This window comes from Anabrus simplex, chromosome 13 (genome assembly GCF_040414725.1).
Source record: "Anabrus simplex isolate iqAnaSimp1 chromosome 13, ASM4041472v1, whole genome shotgun sequence".
NCBI lineage: Eukaryota > Metazoa > Arthropoda > Insecta > Orthoptera > Tettigoniidae > Anabrus > Anabrus simplex.
This window is the reverse complement of record NC_090277.1, coordinates 82,365,189-82,382,554: the sequence shown is the minus strand read 5'-3', so window position 1 is coordinate 82,382,554 and position 17,366 is coordinate 82,365,189. Positions and strand designations below refer to the sequence as shown.

Below are 17,366 nucleotides of genomic sequence, written 5' to 3'. Positions count from 1 at the left end.
TTTCCCATTTTCACACCAGGCAAATGCTGGGGCTGTACCTTAATTAAGGCCACGGCCGCTTCCTTCCAACTCCTAGGCCTTTCCCATCCCATCGTCGCCATAAGACCTATCTGTGTCGGTGCGACGTAAAGCCCCTAGCAAAAAAAAAAAAATTAAGGCCAAGGCCGATTCCTTCCCACTCCAGCCCTTTCCTATCCCATCGTTGCCATAAGACCTATCTGTGTCGGTGTGATGTAAATCAACTTGTAAAAAAATTATGAAGCGCAAGAGATGAAAGTGAGGAGCCTGGCACAAGTGGAAGCAATGTCAGGATTCGACTAAGGGGCCCTTGGTCGCCAACCCAGGCTCCCAAGTTAAGAGCCAATGGTGCCCCCTTTAGTGGCCCCTCACGACAAGCAGGAGGTACCGTGGGTGTTAATCCTACCGCCCCCACCCATAGCGGGGTATTTTTCTGCACAATGTGATTGTTTCAGTGAATGTTATTAAACACTATATACCCGGGGATTTTAATCTTAATCGGTTAATTCCGATGGTTCGGGGTCTGGGTATGTGTGTGCCGTATTGAGAAAGACTTGCACCAAGCCTCTCCGAAGGCTACACGCCATTTATTTATTTATTTATTTATTTATTTATTTATTTATTTATTTATTTATTACTGTACATCTAGCCTACACTGACGTTTATTCAGTACAGTATGCCGATTTCAATGAATGTTATTAAATACTCTATTGATACATAAAAGGAAAGTAACATTAGTTTTATCCCATTTATCCATCTTCTCCCCTCTCACAAAATATGCGCACTAATTAAAAATATGGAATAAATAATATATTTTGTACAATCAAGTGTTCTCAACATAATTTTTATACAATTCTATTACCGTACATGATTTAGACCGATTTTGTTGTATGAAGTATGGAAATACGTGATTATACGTCTTTATCACGGTGAATGTTATAAGTACACGGTTAGAAAACAGCTGTTCAAAGACACGTCCCTTACCGCCATTTCACAGCAGAAGACAAAAATTCACCGCAAGATGTCGAGGCGATGGCAGCCATCCTGTCCACACCGCTTCGTCTTAGCAACCTACCAAGTACAAGAATGTATTGCGGGTTAGGGTAACCCTTCGCCTGCGATTATTGGAGTGATCAATTAATGATTTGATCTTGAAAATAAATATATTTCCGTTGACTTTTCAAGAAATGCAAAGTTTTTCCTGTAATACTGAGACGATTCGGAAGATTTTGGTACAAACCGCACCTTTTAACTCCCTCTGGTTTAAGAGTTTGAGTTTTGTGAAACACACACACATATAAAACGCTAACACACATGAACACACTGAGGTACGGGGTAGGGGGACAATAGGAAAGTGGTGGTGATTATTGTCTTAAGAGGAAGTAAAACTTATTATTTCCGGCCCCACGGCTAAATTGTTAGCGTGCTGGCCTTTTGTCAAACGGCTTCCTGGTTCTATTCCCGGTATGGTCGGGGATTTTAACCATAACCATAACAGGTTCATTTCGGGAGCTGGGTATGTGTGGCGTGTTCTTCATTAGAATCATCACAGACGCGCAAGTCGCCTATACGGCGTTAACTCGAAAGACCTGCGACTAGCCTCTAGTGGTGGTAATTATTGTTTTAAGAGGAAGTACAACTGGGCAACCATCCTTTATATGACACTTATCAGAGAGGAAAATGGAAGGGATCCGACACTTCGAAAAATGAAGATTATCGGCTAAAGGAAGACAAGGGCCACGAAGGGCGTGAAAATGAAAGTCTCCCTAGCCCTCGCAAACCTAATAGCGTCGGGGTGGGAAAAGAACAAGAGTTGATCAAGGGAAGTCGGATAGGATAGATGAAAGTGAGGAGCCTGGCACAAGTAAGTGGAAGCAATGGGAGGACTCAGCTAATGGCCCCGTGATCGCCAACCCACGCTCCAAAGATCAGAGCCCCTGGGACCCCTTTTAGTCGCCTGTTACGACAGGCAGGAGATACCGTGGGTTTGTTCCACCGTCCCTACACACAGGGGAACACCAAGCCTCTTCGAAAGCCACACTCCATTCATTTATTATTATTATTATTATTATTATTATTATTATTATTATTATTATTATTTGAGGATTAGACATTTTCTCATTCTTTCACTTACGATTTTCTTTACCAGTATCTTCCTCTGTAAAGGGTCGTATCTCTCTTTCTTAGTTATTGATTCATGAAGCTGGTGATCTCTCAGTAACAGTTAACGACGAAATCGAAGCCCTATGGCGAGTATCCACGAACGTGATTTCAAACCGTGGATGATAAGCGATTATCTTCTTGCGGTAGAACAGTTTGACTTCTTTGCGGGCAGACTCCGTTCCCAGGAGACTTTGTCTGCCTGGCACGGAGAGCCATATTGTTTTTACCACAATGAGTCGTCTCAAAAGATAGCCATCGATTGCTTCCCAATCCTGCTGACTCTTCTAGTGCAGAATTCTTCTACTATTTCTTACTTTTTCCGGTCCATCGAGCGAATTCAACGGTAGAGATCACAGTTCTTATTCACAAGAACTAGAGTATTGCTGGTGAATGCAACCCTTTTTTTAATTTTTTTATTATTATTTATCACTTACCTGTTATTATCAATAACAGACAGGAACGTGCATAACATTAGTAACCGCTGTATGCAGATTTCTTTCAGGCGGAATGTTGTTCTTCAGTGACATAATTCTTATGCATCCTAGCATGAAATATTCAACTGTGAAGCAATGCCTATATTGAACGGAAAAATTCTCCTTTCGAAAAATATCTTTTGCTGGTTGTGATTCATAGCTTCTCCGTGTCCAAATTAAAAACTTGTAGTCCTGGTTAAATGACCCATAGACTGAATGTAAGTAGCTATGCCAGGAAGAACAAAGATATTTCCATTTTCCATATCAATCAATAAGTGATCTGCATTTAGGCTTGTCGGCCTAGCTCTATCAATTGATTTCCTAGGCTTTTCTTAAATGATTTCGAAGAACTTGGAAATTTATGGAACATTTCACTTGATAAATTATCCAATTTATCCTTTTGAATTCCAACTTTATCTACTTATTCTACCTTATCTACTTAATCGTCTACTAATATCATTCCAAGCCATATCTCCACTCACAGCTCGGAACATACCGCAGCTTGCCCAAAGTTTGCAACATTTTCATAACACTTCCTTTGTCGGACCACAAACCTACTACGCTGGCGTAGCAGGCGGAGAGGAGATACCCTCACGTGGCGCGTTCCAGCTGACGGATAGCGGGATCCTGACCTAGGACCTAGGAAAGGTTTTCATTCCCCTCCCCTTTGGGGCTAACTAGGAGGTAACGTTACCTTGCAGTCCTCGTTAAATGACCCATAGCAGTGGTGATTGGTGGTGATTATTGCTTAAAGAGGAACTACAACTAGGCAACCATCCTCTATAAATGACCCATAACTGAAGTAGCTATTCTAGGCTTGCCGGCGGACTTAGGCGAAATAAAATAGCTCTCGCGGACCAAACACACAACCCCATGTGACTGGGGGACGCAAATGAAGAATACACCCATGGTATCTCCTGCCTGTCTTAAGAGGCGACTAAAAGGGGCGACCAAGGGACGATTGAATTAGAAACATGAGACCACTTGTGATTACTACCATCGTGTGCCGGGCTGAGTGGCTCAGACGGTTGAGGCGCTGGCCTTCTGATCCCAACTTGGCAGGTTCGATTCTGACTCAGTCCGGTAGTACTTGAAGGTGCTCATATGCGTCAATCTCGTGTCGGTAGATTTACTGGCACGTTAAAGATGTCCTGCGGGACTAAATTCTGGCACATCGGCGTCTCAAAAACCGTAAAAGTAGTTAGTAGGACGTAAAGCAAATAATATTATTAGTACCATCATGCGAGGAGTACCACAATAGGTTTGTGATTAGTAGCAACAGAGTGTGAATCAGTATGGGTTTTGCAGTACCCGTGATTAGTACCACTACATGTGGAACACCACGGGCTTATGTTGCCTGTGATTAGTACCACTGTATGAGCAACACTGTGGGCCTGCGTTGCCAGTGATTAGTACCACTGTATGAGCAACACTGTGGGCCTGCGTTGCCAGTGATTAGTACCACTGTAAGAGCAACACTGTGGGCCTGCGTTGCCAGTGATTAGTACCACTGTATGAGCAACACTGTGGGTCTGCGTTGCCAGTGATTAGTACCACTGTATGAGCAACACTGTGGGCCTGTGTTGCCAGTGATTAGTACCACTGTATGAGCAACACTGTGGGTCTGCGTTGCCAGTGATTAGTACCACTGTATGAGCAACACTGTGGGCCTGTGTTGCCAGTGATTAGTACCACTGTAAGAGCAACACTGTGGGCCTGCGTTGCCAGTGATTAGTACCACTGTATGAGCAACACTGTGGGCCTGCGTTGCCAGTGATTAGTACCACTGTATGAGCAACACTGTGGGCCTGCGTTGCCAGTGATTAGTACCACTGTATGAGCAACACTGTGGGCCTGCGTTGCCAGTGATTAGTACCACTGTAAGAGCAACACTGTGGGCCTGCGTTGCCAGTGATTAGTACCACTGTATGAGCAACACTGTGGGCCTGCGTTGCCAGTGATTAGTACCACTGTATGAGCAACACTGTGGGTCTGCGTTGCCAGTGATTAGTACGTACTATGTGAGGAACACCACGGAGTAGTACGAGTCCCTGTGATTAGTACACCCGTGTGAGGAACACCATGGATTTGCGTTGTTTATGGGTGGTGCCGTAATGTGAGAAACACCAAAGGTGGCGTTACCTGTGCGTATTACATTACCTGTGAGTAGTACCATTACGATTGGTACCGCTACATGAGAAATACCATGGTCATTAATTTACTAGCAATAAGTACCATTATGAGGGGCCGTTGACCTGGATTTTGGACCCATTTAAAGAACAAGCATCATCGATTCAGGACTGTGCTTTGGAAGCAACCCCTTGGTCAGTATATATAATTGTTTTAGGATACTTTCTGGGAAGGTGAGGCATTGCGGGTCGAATCCACTGATTGTTTTAAGTTCATAATCATTGTTTATCCTCTGTTTTTGGATTTCAAGTCAGTAGATTAATTTTGGAATTCCTTTTAACTTTCAATATTGTGAGCTTGGTCCGCTGATTATTTTAAATTCATATTCATCCATTCATTCATCATCACGTTTTGAAATCTGGTCAGTGGATGAGTTTTGGACTTTTAAATTGTCATTATATTTCGTCTCATTTCGTACCATTAGGGGCCGATCACCTAGATGTTAGGCCCCTTTAAACAGCAAGCATCATCATCATCATCATCATCATCATCATCACCATCACCATCATCATCATCAACATCACCTTTGTCGGAATTCACCCAGAAAAAATCGTGCTGCTTTCCCGCGGATCTTTTCCAGTTCTCATGTCAAGTAGTCCTGGTGCGGATCCCATACACTGGAGCGGTCTTAGCAGAGACTTATACGTCCTCCCCTTTACATCCTTACAGAAACCCCTAAGTACTCTCATGACCATGTTAAGAGATCTAGAACCTTTCTTAACAACCTCGTTAGTGTGATTACGGTATTGGTGGGACGAAGGTACCTCATGGGGATCACTGTAAATACCTAGGTGTCAATATGAGGAAAGATCTTCATTGGGGTAATCACATAAACGAGGTTGTTAAGAAAGGTTACAGATGGCTTCACATGGATATGAGGGTATTTAGGGGTTGCAGTAAGGATGTAAAGGAGAAGGCGTTTAAGTCTCCGGTAAGGCCCCAATTACAGTATGGTTCTAGTGTGTATGACTCTCACCAGGATTACTTGATTCAAGAACTGGGAACGATCCAAAGAAAAGCAGCTCGATTTGTTCTGGGTGATTTCACACAAAGGAGTAGTGTTACGGAACCGTTGAAAACTGTGGGCTGGGAAGACCTGGGAGTAAGGAGACGAGATGTTCCGACCTGTCAGTGGGGAGATGGCGTGGAATGACATTAGTAGACGAAGAAACTTGAGTGGAGCTTTTAAAAGTAGGAAAGATAATAATAAGATGAAGTTGGAATTCGAGAGGACAAATCGGGTTAAATTTTCATTTTTAGGACGACGAGTAAAGGATTGGAATAAATTATCAAGGGAAATATTTGATAAATTCCCAAATTCTTTAAAAATGTTTAAGAAAAAGCTAGGCAAACAATTGATAGGGAATCTGCCACCTGGGCGACAGCAGATCATTGATTGATTGATTGATTGATTGATTGATTGATTGATTGATTGATTGATTGATTGATTGATTGATTGATTGATTGATTGATTGATTCTCCCAATAAAGAAATGTCTTTATATTAACACCTAGGTACTTACAGTGGTCCCCATGAGGTACAGCCGCCCCATCAACACAGTAATTCAAACTGAGAGGACTTTTCCTCTTGCTGGGGTTGTACCTTAATTAAGGCCACGGCCGCTTCCTTCCCATTCCTACCTCATCGTCGCCATAAGACCTAACTGTGTCGGTGCGACGTAAGGGTACGTCCAAGATGCGCGCTGACTGTCTGACTCCGAGCGGCAGGTGGGATGTGGGCATTATGAAAGATGGTTGTCAGCGCAGACAGAGCTGCCACAGAAGAAAAGATATGAGATACAACTAATCAGTATAGCATGGAATTAACAAGAGAACAGGCTGCAGCTCTATTGCTGCTAAGTGACAATGTTAAAACCAAGTTAAAACGAATGAGAAGTGATATATATATATATCCAATTAATGAATTAAGATCTATTTACGGGGAGTACAAATACCTTTTTTCCCAGTTACTTGCCGACGAAAACAGATTTTTCGAATATTTCAGAATGAGTTCGGACACGTTTTATTTTATTTTGTTAAAAATTGAACACAGGCGATGTTCCTATTGGAAAGATCTTTAATTCGCTTATCCCATATTGGAGAATTAAGTTGAACTTTTGAAATTAAATCCTCGATATCCATCGTTAACAAAATGCCAAAACACACTCAACACGAAAATCAACAGCCTGCGCGGCAGGTTGTCTGAAACCAGAATGAACTAATCATTCCGGTAAACATCTGAGTCAGACTACCAGTGCGCAGGCTTCCTTCGCGCAGATGCATTAAGGCCAGTCCCGCTTAGCAACAAAGGATATACTTACGCCGACTCGGCGCCGACTGTCTGACTCAGAAAACCAGCGTGCATCTTGGACGTACCCTAAAGCAAATCGTAGAAAAGAGAAATATCTGCGGAGTAAAGAAGGGATTTACCGGGCAGTCTAAACTGTTAATTCTTCTACCGTTGTTTTACCCATACTTTCGTGCAATTGCATATACAGATTTGGCCCTGTTTTACAGCCGGATGCCCTTCCTGACACAACCCTATGTGAAGGTGGGGTGGTGGTGATCATTGTTTTAAGAGGAAGTACAACTAGGCAGCCATCATCAGTATAACACAAATGAGAGAGGGAAAAAAATGAAGGACCGGGCGAGTTGGATGTGCAGTTAGGGGCGCGCGGCTGTGAGTTTGCATCCGGGAGATAGTGGGTTCAAATCCCACTTTCGACAGCCCTAAAGATGGTTTTCTGTGGTTTCCCATTTTCACACCAGGCAGATGCTGGGGCTGTAACTTAAGGCCACGGCCGCTTCCTTCCCACTCATAGGCCTTTCCTATCCCAGCGTCGCCATAAGACCTATCTGTGTCGGTGCGACGTAAACCAAATAATTAAAAAATGAAGGTATCGGGCGAAGAAAGACGAGGGCCACGAAGGGTGTGAAAATGGAAGACTCCCTAGGATTCGCATACCTAATACCGTCGAGATCGCAAAAGAACGAGAGTTGACCCGAGAGGGCCCCTTGGTCGCCAACCCACGCTCTCAAGTTGAGAACCCCTGGGGCCCCTATTAGTCGCCTCTTACGACAGGCAGGAGATACCGTGAGTTTTATTCTACCTCCTCCACCCACAGGGAGCTATGTGGAGGGGTTTATAGTGTGATGTGTTGCGTGTGGGTGAAGGAATGTGTTGGGACAAATAGAAACCCCCAGTCCCCGAGTCAGACAATTTAAATACCCCGACCCCGCAGGGAATCGAACCCGCGATTCTCTGCACAGAAGATCTCTACGCCAAGGAGGCCAATTTACCTGTTAAGAAGTACAACAGTAAGTTCCAAGAAGATCATATTAAGTTATATATTTAACTGTTCTCAAAAGAAATCCAGTACAATAAATACAATCACTCTGGGGGCAAGTTCTGGTCTCGGTTAAGACGACGTCTGTTGCGCGCGGCATTAGCTTTAGCTTCCTGGGCAGCTGCGCTTGCTCTCTGCGCAGCCTGCTTGGTGTTGGCCAGGTCTGCGCGTGCAGACGACAGCTGTGACAGGAGCACGGAGACGCGGTGTTTCGCTGCTTCCACTAGCTGTAACTTCTCGGCCAACTCCTGCTGAGCCCCCTGCGCTGCCTGCTCGGCGTTGCCCACGTTGTTCTGTTCCAGCTGGACGGCTGACGTCAGCACCTTCAGCTGAAACGCAACGGTGATGAATCACTCCATAGAACAAGAACCATAGGATGAAAACGGGTAAGAGAGAAAGTTAGCGAGTTAGAACGTGTAACGGAAAATACGTCACAATATGTTTTACCTAGCAACAGTGACCTTGAGGGGTGGATGGGCTGTAGATTTGTATAAATAGATTTTAAATGTTGAAAACATGTCTTAGCAAAGTAGCGGTCCCCATACTACAAAAAACGTAAAATGAAGCATTTTCCTCAATTGTGCCGAAAGTTGAATAACTAAAGGACGCGGAAAGATTTCAAATTGTGAGTCTTGGATAGCTCTATCAAACTAAAAAAAAAAAAAAAAATCAAATTTCAAAAATCACTTCTGGCCCAAATGCAGTTCCGGAGAAAACAGCCTAAAATCGCTTGTTCCTTTACTAGTTTTCTTTTTGATTCAAATCCTAGCCAAATGGACTTATTCACGTAATTATTTCTGTAATGTGGTTCCTTGTTTCAATACCCTCAGGCGTTTTTGACTTTTTTGAAAAATGTCCACACCGAATGTAGTTATGAGGGCTTAAGTGAAACTCTGTATTGACTCAAATTAGCGCTTATAGTGGTAGAAAAAAGGCAAACTCCTAATCTAATCGACCGGGTAACGATGATTAAGAAAGGCAGTGTAAGATTTAGGAATAAATGAAGAATATATTCTCATACTTCATTATATTTTATTTGTCCAAAAATTCGTAGCTCATATCCCTTGGATGTTTTCAACACTGATTTGATTGCCTGTCGATATTTTTTATTCTCAAATATAGAGCTGCATGTCCCAGGACTTAAGACAGTTCCCTTTGCATGTATCTGATTTTTTTTTTAATTTATTTAAGGGGAGAGAAACTCACCAACGGTAAGTTTCTAATGACCTTAAAGATATTCGCTATCGGGGAGAAATCGTATCCGGTTATGAATAAAATACATGATCGGAATGGAAATCCCTTACTTTAACACGCATCAGTTTTATCTTTTGAACATTAACCACGGTCCTCGAATTTTACGCCTAGTAGGCAGTTTTGAAATAAAGAATATTCTTCTAATCATATTAATGCCGCGATCTTGAGGACGGCAGGGTTACGACCTAATTACAGGGTCTCTATTATAAACCCAGACCGAACGTACGGTATTTGTACTCTGGGCTACGGCAGCTGCAGTATGGGAGGCACGCGCATAGTTCTTGACCTGGCAAGCGTGAGTTGCCAGTCTGAATCTCAGCTGTTTACATGGTGAGAGTTATCATTGCAACACCGTATCTTCGTATGTAAAAGTTCTGGTTTCATCTTAATGGCCTTGTGAACAGTCATCACTCGTTGGTGAGCGGAAAATCCTAATGGTGTGTACAAAGTCCCTCATTATGTTAGAAAGATTGGTGTTTGGTGTGGTGTTAGTGCAAGACGAGTAATTGGGCCTTTCTTTTTGAGACAACAGTAAATGCAGAGAGGTACCAACATGACAGTTTGACACCGTTCTTCCATCAGCTAACGAAAGAAGAAAAATCGCGTGGGTGGTTTCAACAAGATTCAGTCCCTACTCACACAGCAGAAGATATTCTTCTTACAACCTCGGAAGTGTTTTCAGACAGTGATCAGTGCTGGTCCCTTTCATCCTCGTTCTACAGATCTAACAGTGTGTGATTTTTTACTTGTGGGGTAAAATGAAAGAAAATGTGTATCGAACAAATCCTCACACATTGGAGGAGAAAGAAAACATTACGAATGAAATCAGAAACATTACAGTGGCAGAACTCTCGCGTCAGCCAGAATGTGGTTACCACGTACAATGCTTGTATAACCCAGGAAGGATGACACTTCCAGCATATTTTATAAGGTAAGATTGCATATAAGATTGTATACACACTTAAAGCAGGGCGAGGCTGAGGCAGCTGCCGTAGCACAGAGTACAATTACCGTGCGTTCGGTCTGAGTTCATAGGAGAGACCTTATACACCTAAAGCTGTCTTGTCTATGAACTTGGGTATCGTCGGTATTTGTAGGGAGATGTGTAGTCTTCGTAGATTCGTGAATCGTGGGGAGCCGGTCATTAAGGATATAACCTTGTTTTGCACGACCTGTAGTGCTCTATATACGGTATATCCTCAGGTTTCGCAGCCGAACATTAGGACAGGCCTAATGCAGGCTAGGTACATCCTCTTTTAATTGAACAGGCAGATGTCTCTCAAGGGAGGGTACAGAGCGGACGTATGGACTTTCGCTCTAGTGATAACCTGGGCAATATGATCTCTCCGTAAACGTTTTCTATTCAGGGTCATTCCCAAATATCTTGTCCTGGGTCGCAATGATAGAGAGGTATTGTTTAGTTAGGGGTGGGGGATACATTTTGAGGCCGGTAAAGATCATGTCAACCGTTTTTGTGGCCTTAACCTTAACGTGGTTAACGTCGCACTATAACCTGTTAACAGCCATCAATAGGTACTGTTTTCAAGTGAGTGTGCGTGCTGGCTCGCCCGGTTTGCACAGATGTCAACAAACGTAAGCGCGCTCACTCTCTAGCGGTAATGACTGATCAGACAAGTAATACCTGTTGCTGAGCTTGCTGTGCAGATGCGCCAGCAGCCTGGACCTCCTGCTGGGCCTGCTGGAGTGACGCGCCCTCCTCTTGGACCACGGCCTCCGCCTGGCGCACTTCCTCCTCCAGTTGGTCCACGATCTGTTGTTTACCGGACAGAGCGGCTTGAGCAGCCTGCGCCGCTTGCTGTGCCTTCTCTGCTAACTGGATCTTAACCTGCCGCACAAACAAAGTACTTGTTACTTTGGAGCTATAGTAACTAGAGGATGAATTTATCAGACAGATCACCTTCTCTGCTAGCTTGATCTTAACCTGCCACACACACAAACTACTTTTTACTTTGGAGCTATAGTAACTAGAGGATGAATTTATCAGACAAATCACCTTCTCTGCTAGCTTGATCTTAACCTGCCACACACACAAACTACTTTTTACTTTGGAGCTATAGTAACTAGAGGATTAATTTATCAGACAAATCACCTTCTCTGCTAGCTTGATCTTAACCTGCCGCACACACAAACTACTTGTTAACTTGTAGCTGTAGTAACTAGAGGATTAACTTATCAGACAAACCATCTTTGCCGCTGGACTCATCTCTATGTTTAGTATTGATGTGGGGCGTCATAAATTGTTAATTCCTAGCTTCTCTTCTGCTGAATGCAAGCTTCCGCGTTTTGATAGCAAATTGGACACTTAGGTTTATAGTGAAAATGCACTACTTGAGTCACAGCTGAAGTAAAACTGCAGAAACATTCCGCACTTCTGACCGCTATCCAAGATGAGACAGAGGAGGAAAAGGAATCGTTAGAATCAGGGGACAAAACCTTGAGGTTGCTGAAGCCTTCAAATATTTGGGAAGTGAAATAATGCAAGATGCAAGGTTGGATAAGATGATAAGCAAGTGGGAAATACGTGGAAGTTAAGGAACTTGCTGTGGAACAAAGAAGTTCCTAAGAAATGTAAAGAGATAATGTACAAGATGTACTCTACCCCTGTATTAACGTATGCATCAGAAACTTGGAAACTGACAGCAAGAGATGAGAGTAAGATTCAGGCCAGTGAGATGAAGTTCCTGAGGAGTATGGTAGGGAAGACAAGGAAACAATAAGAAATGTGGAGGTCAGAAAAGAAAAAGGGATAGAAAAACTGAAGAAGAATACAAAGGGATGGTTTGGACGTGTTATGAGGAAGGAGGAGGGAACGATACTAAAACAAGTATTGGAGGCTAAGATATAGGGAAAGAGGCGAACGGGGAGGCCCTAAGCAAGAACGGTAGGGTCACATAGCTATCAGCTTGCATTCGGGAGATAGTGGCTTCGAACCCCACTGTCGGCAACCATTGATGGTCTTCCGTGGTTTCCCATTTTCACACCAGGCATTTGCTGGGGCTGCACCTTAAGGCCACGCTCGTTTCTTTCTCAGTCCTAGACCTTTGTTGCCATAAGATCTATCTATGTCGGTGCGGCGTAAAGCAGATTGTAAAAACACACACATAAGAAGAAAGAAGACTGGACTGGAACAGAATTACTGAAGAGGAGTGGTGGAAGGAGAGGCAACACCCCGACCTGGCAGGAGCTGGACAAGGGGAAATAAAAATGATGATGATGATGATAATAATAATAGTTTTGATTATATCATATGCTTAAAATGTTCTGAGCTCGGTAAATTCATGAAGCAGGATGCTACCCTACTTACACATAGTCCAAGTGAGGATCTCCCCTCTAACGGGTTAAGGACCCACCGGTGGATGGTATAGTCCTAGCCGTCTGAGCACAAGGAGAGCCATGACTCAGAATATGTTCGAGATGCCCACTCCCATTCCATAGCAACTGGTATCCCGACTCTCAGGACCACTTACTACGGCCACTCAGCCGTTGCCCATGGTTCACGAACTAGGACGTGAGTACAGTAACCCATACCATGAACCATCAACATCATGAACCATGATTGCTGGTACAAACATCAGGATACTCGGAATGAGGAGATAAAGGCTTAGTTAGGAATTAACTCGATGGATGAAGCTGTACGCATAAACCGGCTTCGGTGGTGGAGTCGTGTAAGGCAAATGGAGGAGGACAGGTTACCTAGGAGAAACATATATGTTATGGAGGGTAAGAGAAGTAGAGGGAGACCAAGACGACGATGGTTAAACTCAGTTTCTAACGATTTAAAGATAAGAGGTACAGAACTAAATGAGGCCACAGCACTAGTTGCAAATAAAGGATTGTGGCGACATTTGGTAAAAGTAAATTCACAGAGGCTTGCAGACTGAACGCTGAAAGGCATAATAACGGTCTATAATGATTATGTATGTAATTATATGCACATTTTGAACATTGATATAATAATAATGTAAATATTCGAGATTTTATAGGTTTGTATAATTTTTCCAATACTATGCTTAGTATAGAATAAGTTGTAGCCTACCACCGTAGATTTTTTTAATGATGCGTAAATATATATTGTTGAAATATATCATCCATAAGGCATTGCCTTACGCGGTATTTCAGTAATTTATTTTAGTAATTTTGTCATAATTGTAATGCAATGTAATGATTAATTAATGTACTGTAATATCAATGCTGTATTTAAAATTCTACACAGACAAATAATCATCATTCTTATAGCTAACAGTTGGGTTGTAGTCAGGAAGGGCATCCTTCCATAAAACTGGGCCAAATCAACATACATTACCGACCGCAATAATGCTGATACGATGAGAATAGTAAATCACCTGGTGAGCCGCTTGCTGACCAGCAATGAGCTGCGCATCTGATGCCGCCTTAGCCTCCAGAGCAGCTTTCTGAGCAATGTTGGTGGCCTTAGCTCGGTTGCTCACGTTGCCGTTCTGCATGCCGGAAGGACCTTCCCTCTTGGCTGGGAACATACCCTGGAAACAACCACATCTTAGTTATACATCTCAAATATTAGAAATGAGTAGGAAAAAACGAACGTAGAATTTGAACCCTGGAACAACACCCTAGAAATTTTATTTTTTTGTACCACTGAAAGCCACGTCTTCTCAGCTTTACTCATTAAATGTATAAATGTTTGGTTCTTCAATTCACAGAAACAATTTTGAATAATAAATGTATAAATTACCTGAAAAATAAAACGCATAGTAACAGCATTATACTTGAAAAAACTTAAATAAAATAGGATGGCATACTACTCTTCAATTGTGCATTAGAGAAAGTAGTTCGAGAATGGAGTTAAGCCATCAATACTAAAGGTGTTCAAGTAGGAAGAAATCCAAATAAAATCATTATATATTGTTTAGCTTTCACAGATGACATGACGTTAATGACAGACTCGTTAGATAATGCTCAAGAACAAATACGAGAATTACAGAAACAAGCGGTCAAAATAGGATTGCAAATATCAAAGTTCATGACAAACATCATTAATGTCCCTCAAAATATCACACTTAACAATAACATAATATCAGGGACAGATTGCTTTAAATATCTGAGAGAATTGGTAACAAACAACACAAAAGAAAAGGTGTAGCTACAGAAATGAAATGGCGTATGGCTTTTAGTGCCGGAGTGTCTGAGGACAAGGTAGCTATAGGTATAGGAGTAAACAAATGGGAAGGATGTTTCATACGACAAAAAATATATACAATAAGAAATCTCTATCCTGGAACTTGAAATTAAGACATTATCAAACAGTGGTCCGGCCAGAATTTTTATATGCAGCAGAAACTCTTGGTGATCTTGAAAAATTAGAAAAACTTGAAAGAAGAATTTTGAGAAAAATACTGGGACCTACAAGAAACAACAGTGCCGAATTTAGACTACGAGCAAACACAGGGCTATATTTAAAAGTTGAAAAACTCACAACTCTAATGAGGAAAAAACATTCCAGTTTTTTGGACACATTTATAGAATGAATAACAATAGACTAACTAAACAAATCTTCAACTTATTGAACAGTTACAAATCCAAGCCAACATGGTTCACTGAAATTGAAAAGGGTACGAACAACGCTGGAATTGAAATAGATACGGTAGAAAACAGAACACGTTTCAGAGAAGTAACGCGAAAAACAGGATTTCAGGTGAGGAAGAAATTAGCAACTGGAAGAAAATGGACTCAAGAGGAAAAAGAACCACATTCTCAGAAAATGGAGGAAGTTTGGAAACGAAGAAAGTTAAATGCAAACAAAAGTAAGCAAAGTTGATTTATCGTACCCGCAAAAGGGATTATTCGAAGAAGAAGAAGAAGAAGAAGAAGAAGGATGACATATCTCGTTCTTGAAATAACATAGGGAGATTCTTCAGACTCAAATATTCAGAAACATATAAACCGTCGGGGTCGGAACAGAACAAGAGTTGACCAAGAGAGGTCGGATAGGATAGATGAAAGTGAGGAGCATGTGACAAGTGGAAGCAATGCCAGGACTCAGCTTATTGCCCCGTGGTCACCAACCCACCAGTTAAGAGACTCTGTTCCCTTTGCCCGCCCCCTCAACCTTCACGCCCTAGAAATTTATCACATCAGAAATACATTCCGCGGTTAATTTACCTAAATCTGGTCGTCCTAAGATTCTGTTGTTGTCTGGGTCCATCAGTCCATATACTTGTTTCATGCAGCTGTTCATACTACCCTATCCTGAACAAAGCTTCTCATTTCTACGTAACAGCTATATCTGCTCTAATCTGCTTGTCATATTATACCCTGCCGTCCTTACCGCGTACACTTCCCTTAAAAACCAACTGCACAAGTCCTGGGTGTCTTAAGATGTGTCCAATCATTCTATCTCTTCTTCAGGTCAAATTTCGCCAAATCTTTCTCCTCTCGCCAGTTCGATTCAGTATATCTTCATTCGTGATTCAATCTATCCCTCTCACCTTCAGTATTCTTCTGTAACACCATATTTCAAAAGTTTCTGTTCTCTTCCTTCCTGAGCTCCCGAGTGAGCTGTTGGTGGTGGTGGTGATTATCGATTTAAGAAGAAGTACAACTAGGCAACCATCCTCTATATAACACTAATCAGAGGAAAAATTTAAGGGATCCGACACATCGAAAAATGAAGGTATCGGCCAAAGGAAGACAAGGGCCACGAAGGGCGTGAATATGAAAGACTCCCTAGCCCTCGCAAACCTAATAGCGTCGGGGTCGGAAAAGAACAAGAGTTGACCAAGGGAGGTTGGATAGGATAGATGAAAGTGAGGAGCCTGGCACAAGTAAGTGGAAGCAATGCCAGGACTCGGCTAAGGGCCCCGTGGTCGCCAACCCACGCTCCAAAGTTCAGAGCCCCTGGGGCCCCTTTTAGTCGCCTCTTACGACAGGCAGGGGATACCGTGGGTGTTATTCTACCGCCCCCACCCACAGGGGGCAGAGTGAGCTGGCCGTGCGGGTAGGGGTGCGCAGCTGTGAGTTCGCATTCGGGAGATAGTGAGTTCGAACCCCATTGTCGGAAGCCCTAAAGATCGTTTTCCGTGGTTTCTCATCTTCACACCGTGCTTTTCTCCCCCAATTTCCCTTACACTTCAATGCTGATGTTTTTTATGTGCCGTAGTTAACCTCTGATTCTGTACGAGCATAAATAGCCCCTGTAAAACCCCAGTCCCCTTTAGTTCATAAAAATAATTTGTAGCTTAGTTTCTTCCGCTTTTTTTTTTTTTTTTTTTTTTTTTTTTTTTTTCTTGAACATAAATACTGAATTGCACATATTTATGTGCCGCCGTTTTCCCATGATGGTGCTAAGCAGAGCCGTTCGATATGGCAACCCTGTTGTCATAAGAGCAATACTGTTTTCTTAACGTGGAAGGAGCTATAGATACTAGTGACCCCCTTGAGGAACACTCGTCTCATCAACACAGTAATTAAAACTGAGAAGGCTTTTCCGCGCGGTGAGCTTACACCGCGTTTATAGCCCTACCATTGACTGCTGTCCGTCACGCTACGTTGTCGAGATCTTCGTTGTAGTCGCCTACAGTATAACATCATTCGCGAATAGCCTTATCTCCGATCTCAGTTAAAGAAATATCAGTTTACAAAATAACAATTTTTCAAGCAGTAGCGATGCTAAGAAGCTCGGGGCCACCCCAACAATAGCTGAAAATGGGCCCCTCGTTTCCTGATAAGGAAAGTTAAAGTTTATTTCGTAGTATAAGGTTGTAAATTATTACAATGAACTACAACAACGCAATAATAATGATGATTACATAATTTAGTTCTCAAATCCGAAGGAATTAACATAATACACTTATATGGTACGAACACACACACAATAAATGCATATTCCAATTATAGTAATCAAAACACGCTGATTGTCACAATAA

At 42.5% G+C, this 17,366-nt stretch overlaps 2 protein-coding genes across 3 annotated transcripts in view; both read right to left on the bottom strand.

Moving 5' to 3' along the window:
* Positions 1-11,192, bottom strand: part of LOC136884996 (glycine, alanine and asparagine-rich protein) — an 83,029-nt gene extending 71,837 nt beyond the window's left edge. The window contains exon 1 of the mRNA XM_067157371.2: positions 11,087-11,192. The gene's annotated coding sequence lies outside the window, so the exon portion shown is untranslated. The remainder of the gene's footprint in view (positions 1-11,086) is intronic.
* Positions 8,211-17,366, bottom strand: part of LOC136884941 (zinc finger protein OZF) — a 150,854-nt gene continuing 141,698 nt past the window's right edge. For both annotated transcript variants that reach the window (XM_067157274.2, XM_067157275.2), the window contains 3 exons: positions 13,809-13,964; positions 11,087-11,290; positions 8,211-8,519 (listed from right to left, as the gene is read on the bottom strand). In XM_067157274.2, the coding sequence (XP_067013375.1) occupies positions 8,235-8,519; positions 11,087-11,290; positions 13,809-13,961 (642 nt within the window). In that variant the 5' untranslated portion in view covers positions 13,962-13,964 and the 3' untranslated portion in view covers positions 8,211-8,234. The remainder of the gene's footprint in view (positions 8,520-11,086; positions 11,291-13,808; positions 13,965-17,366) is intronic.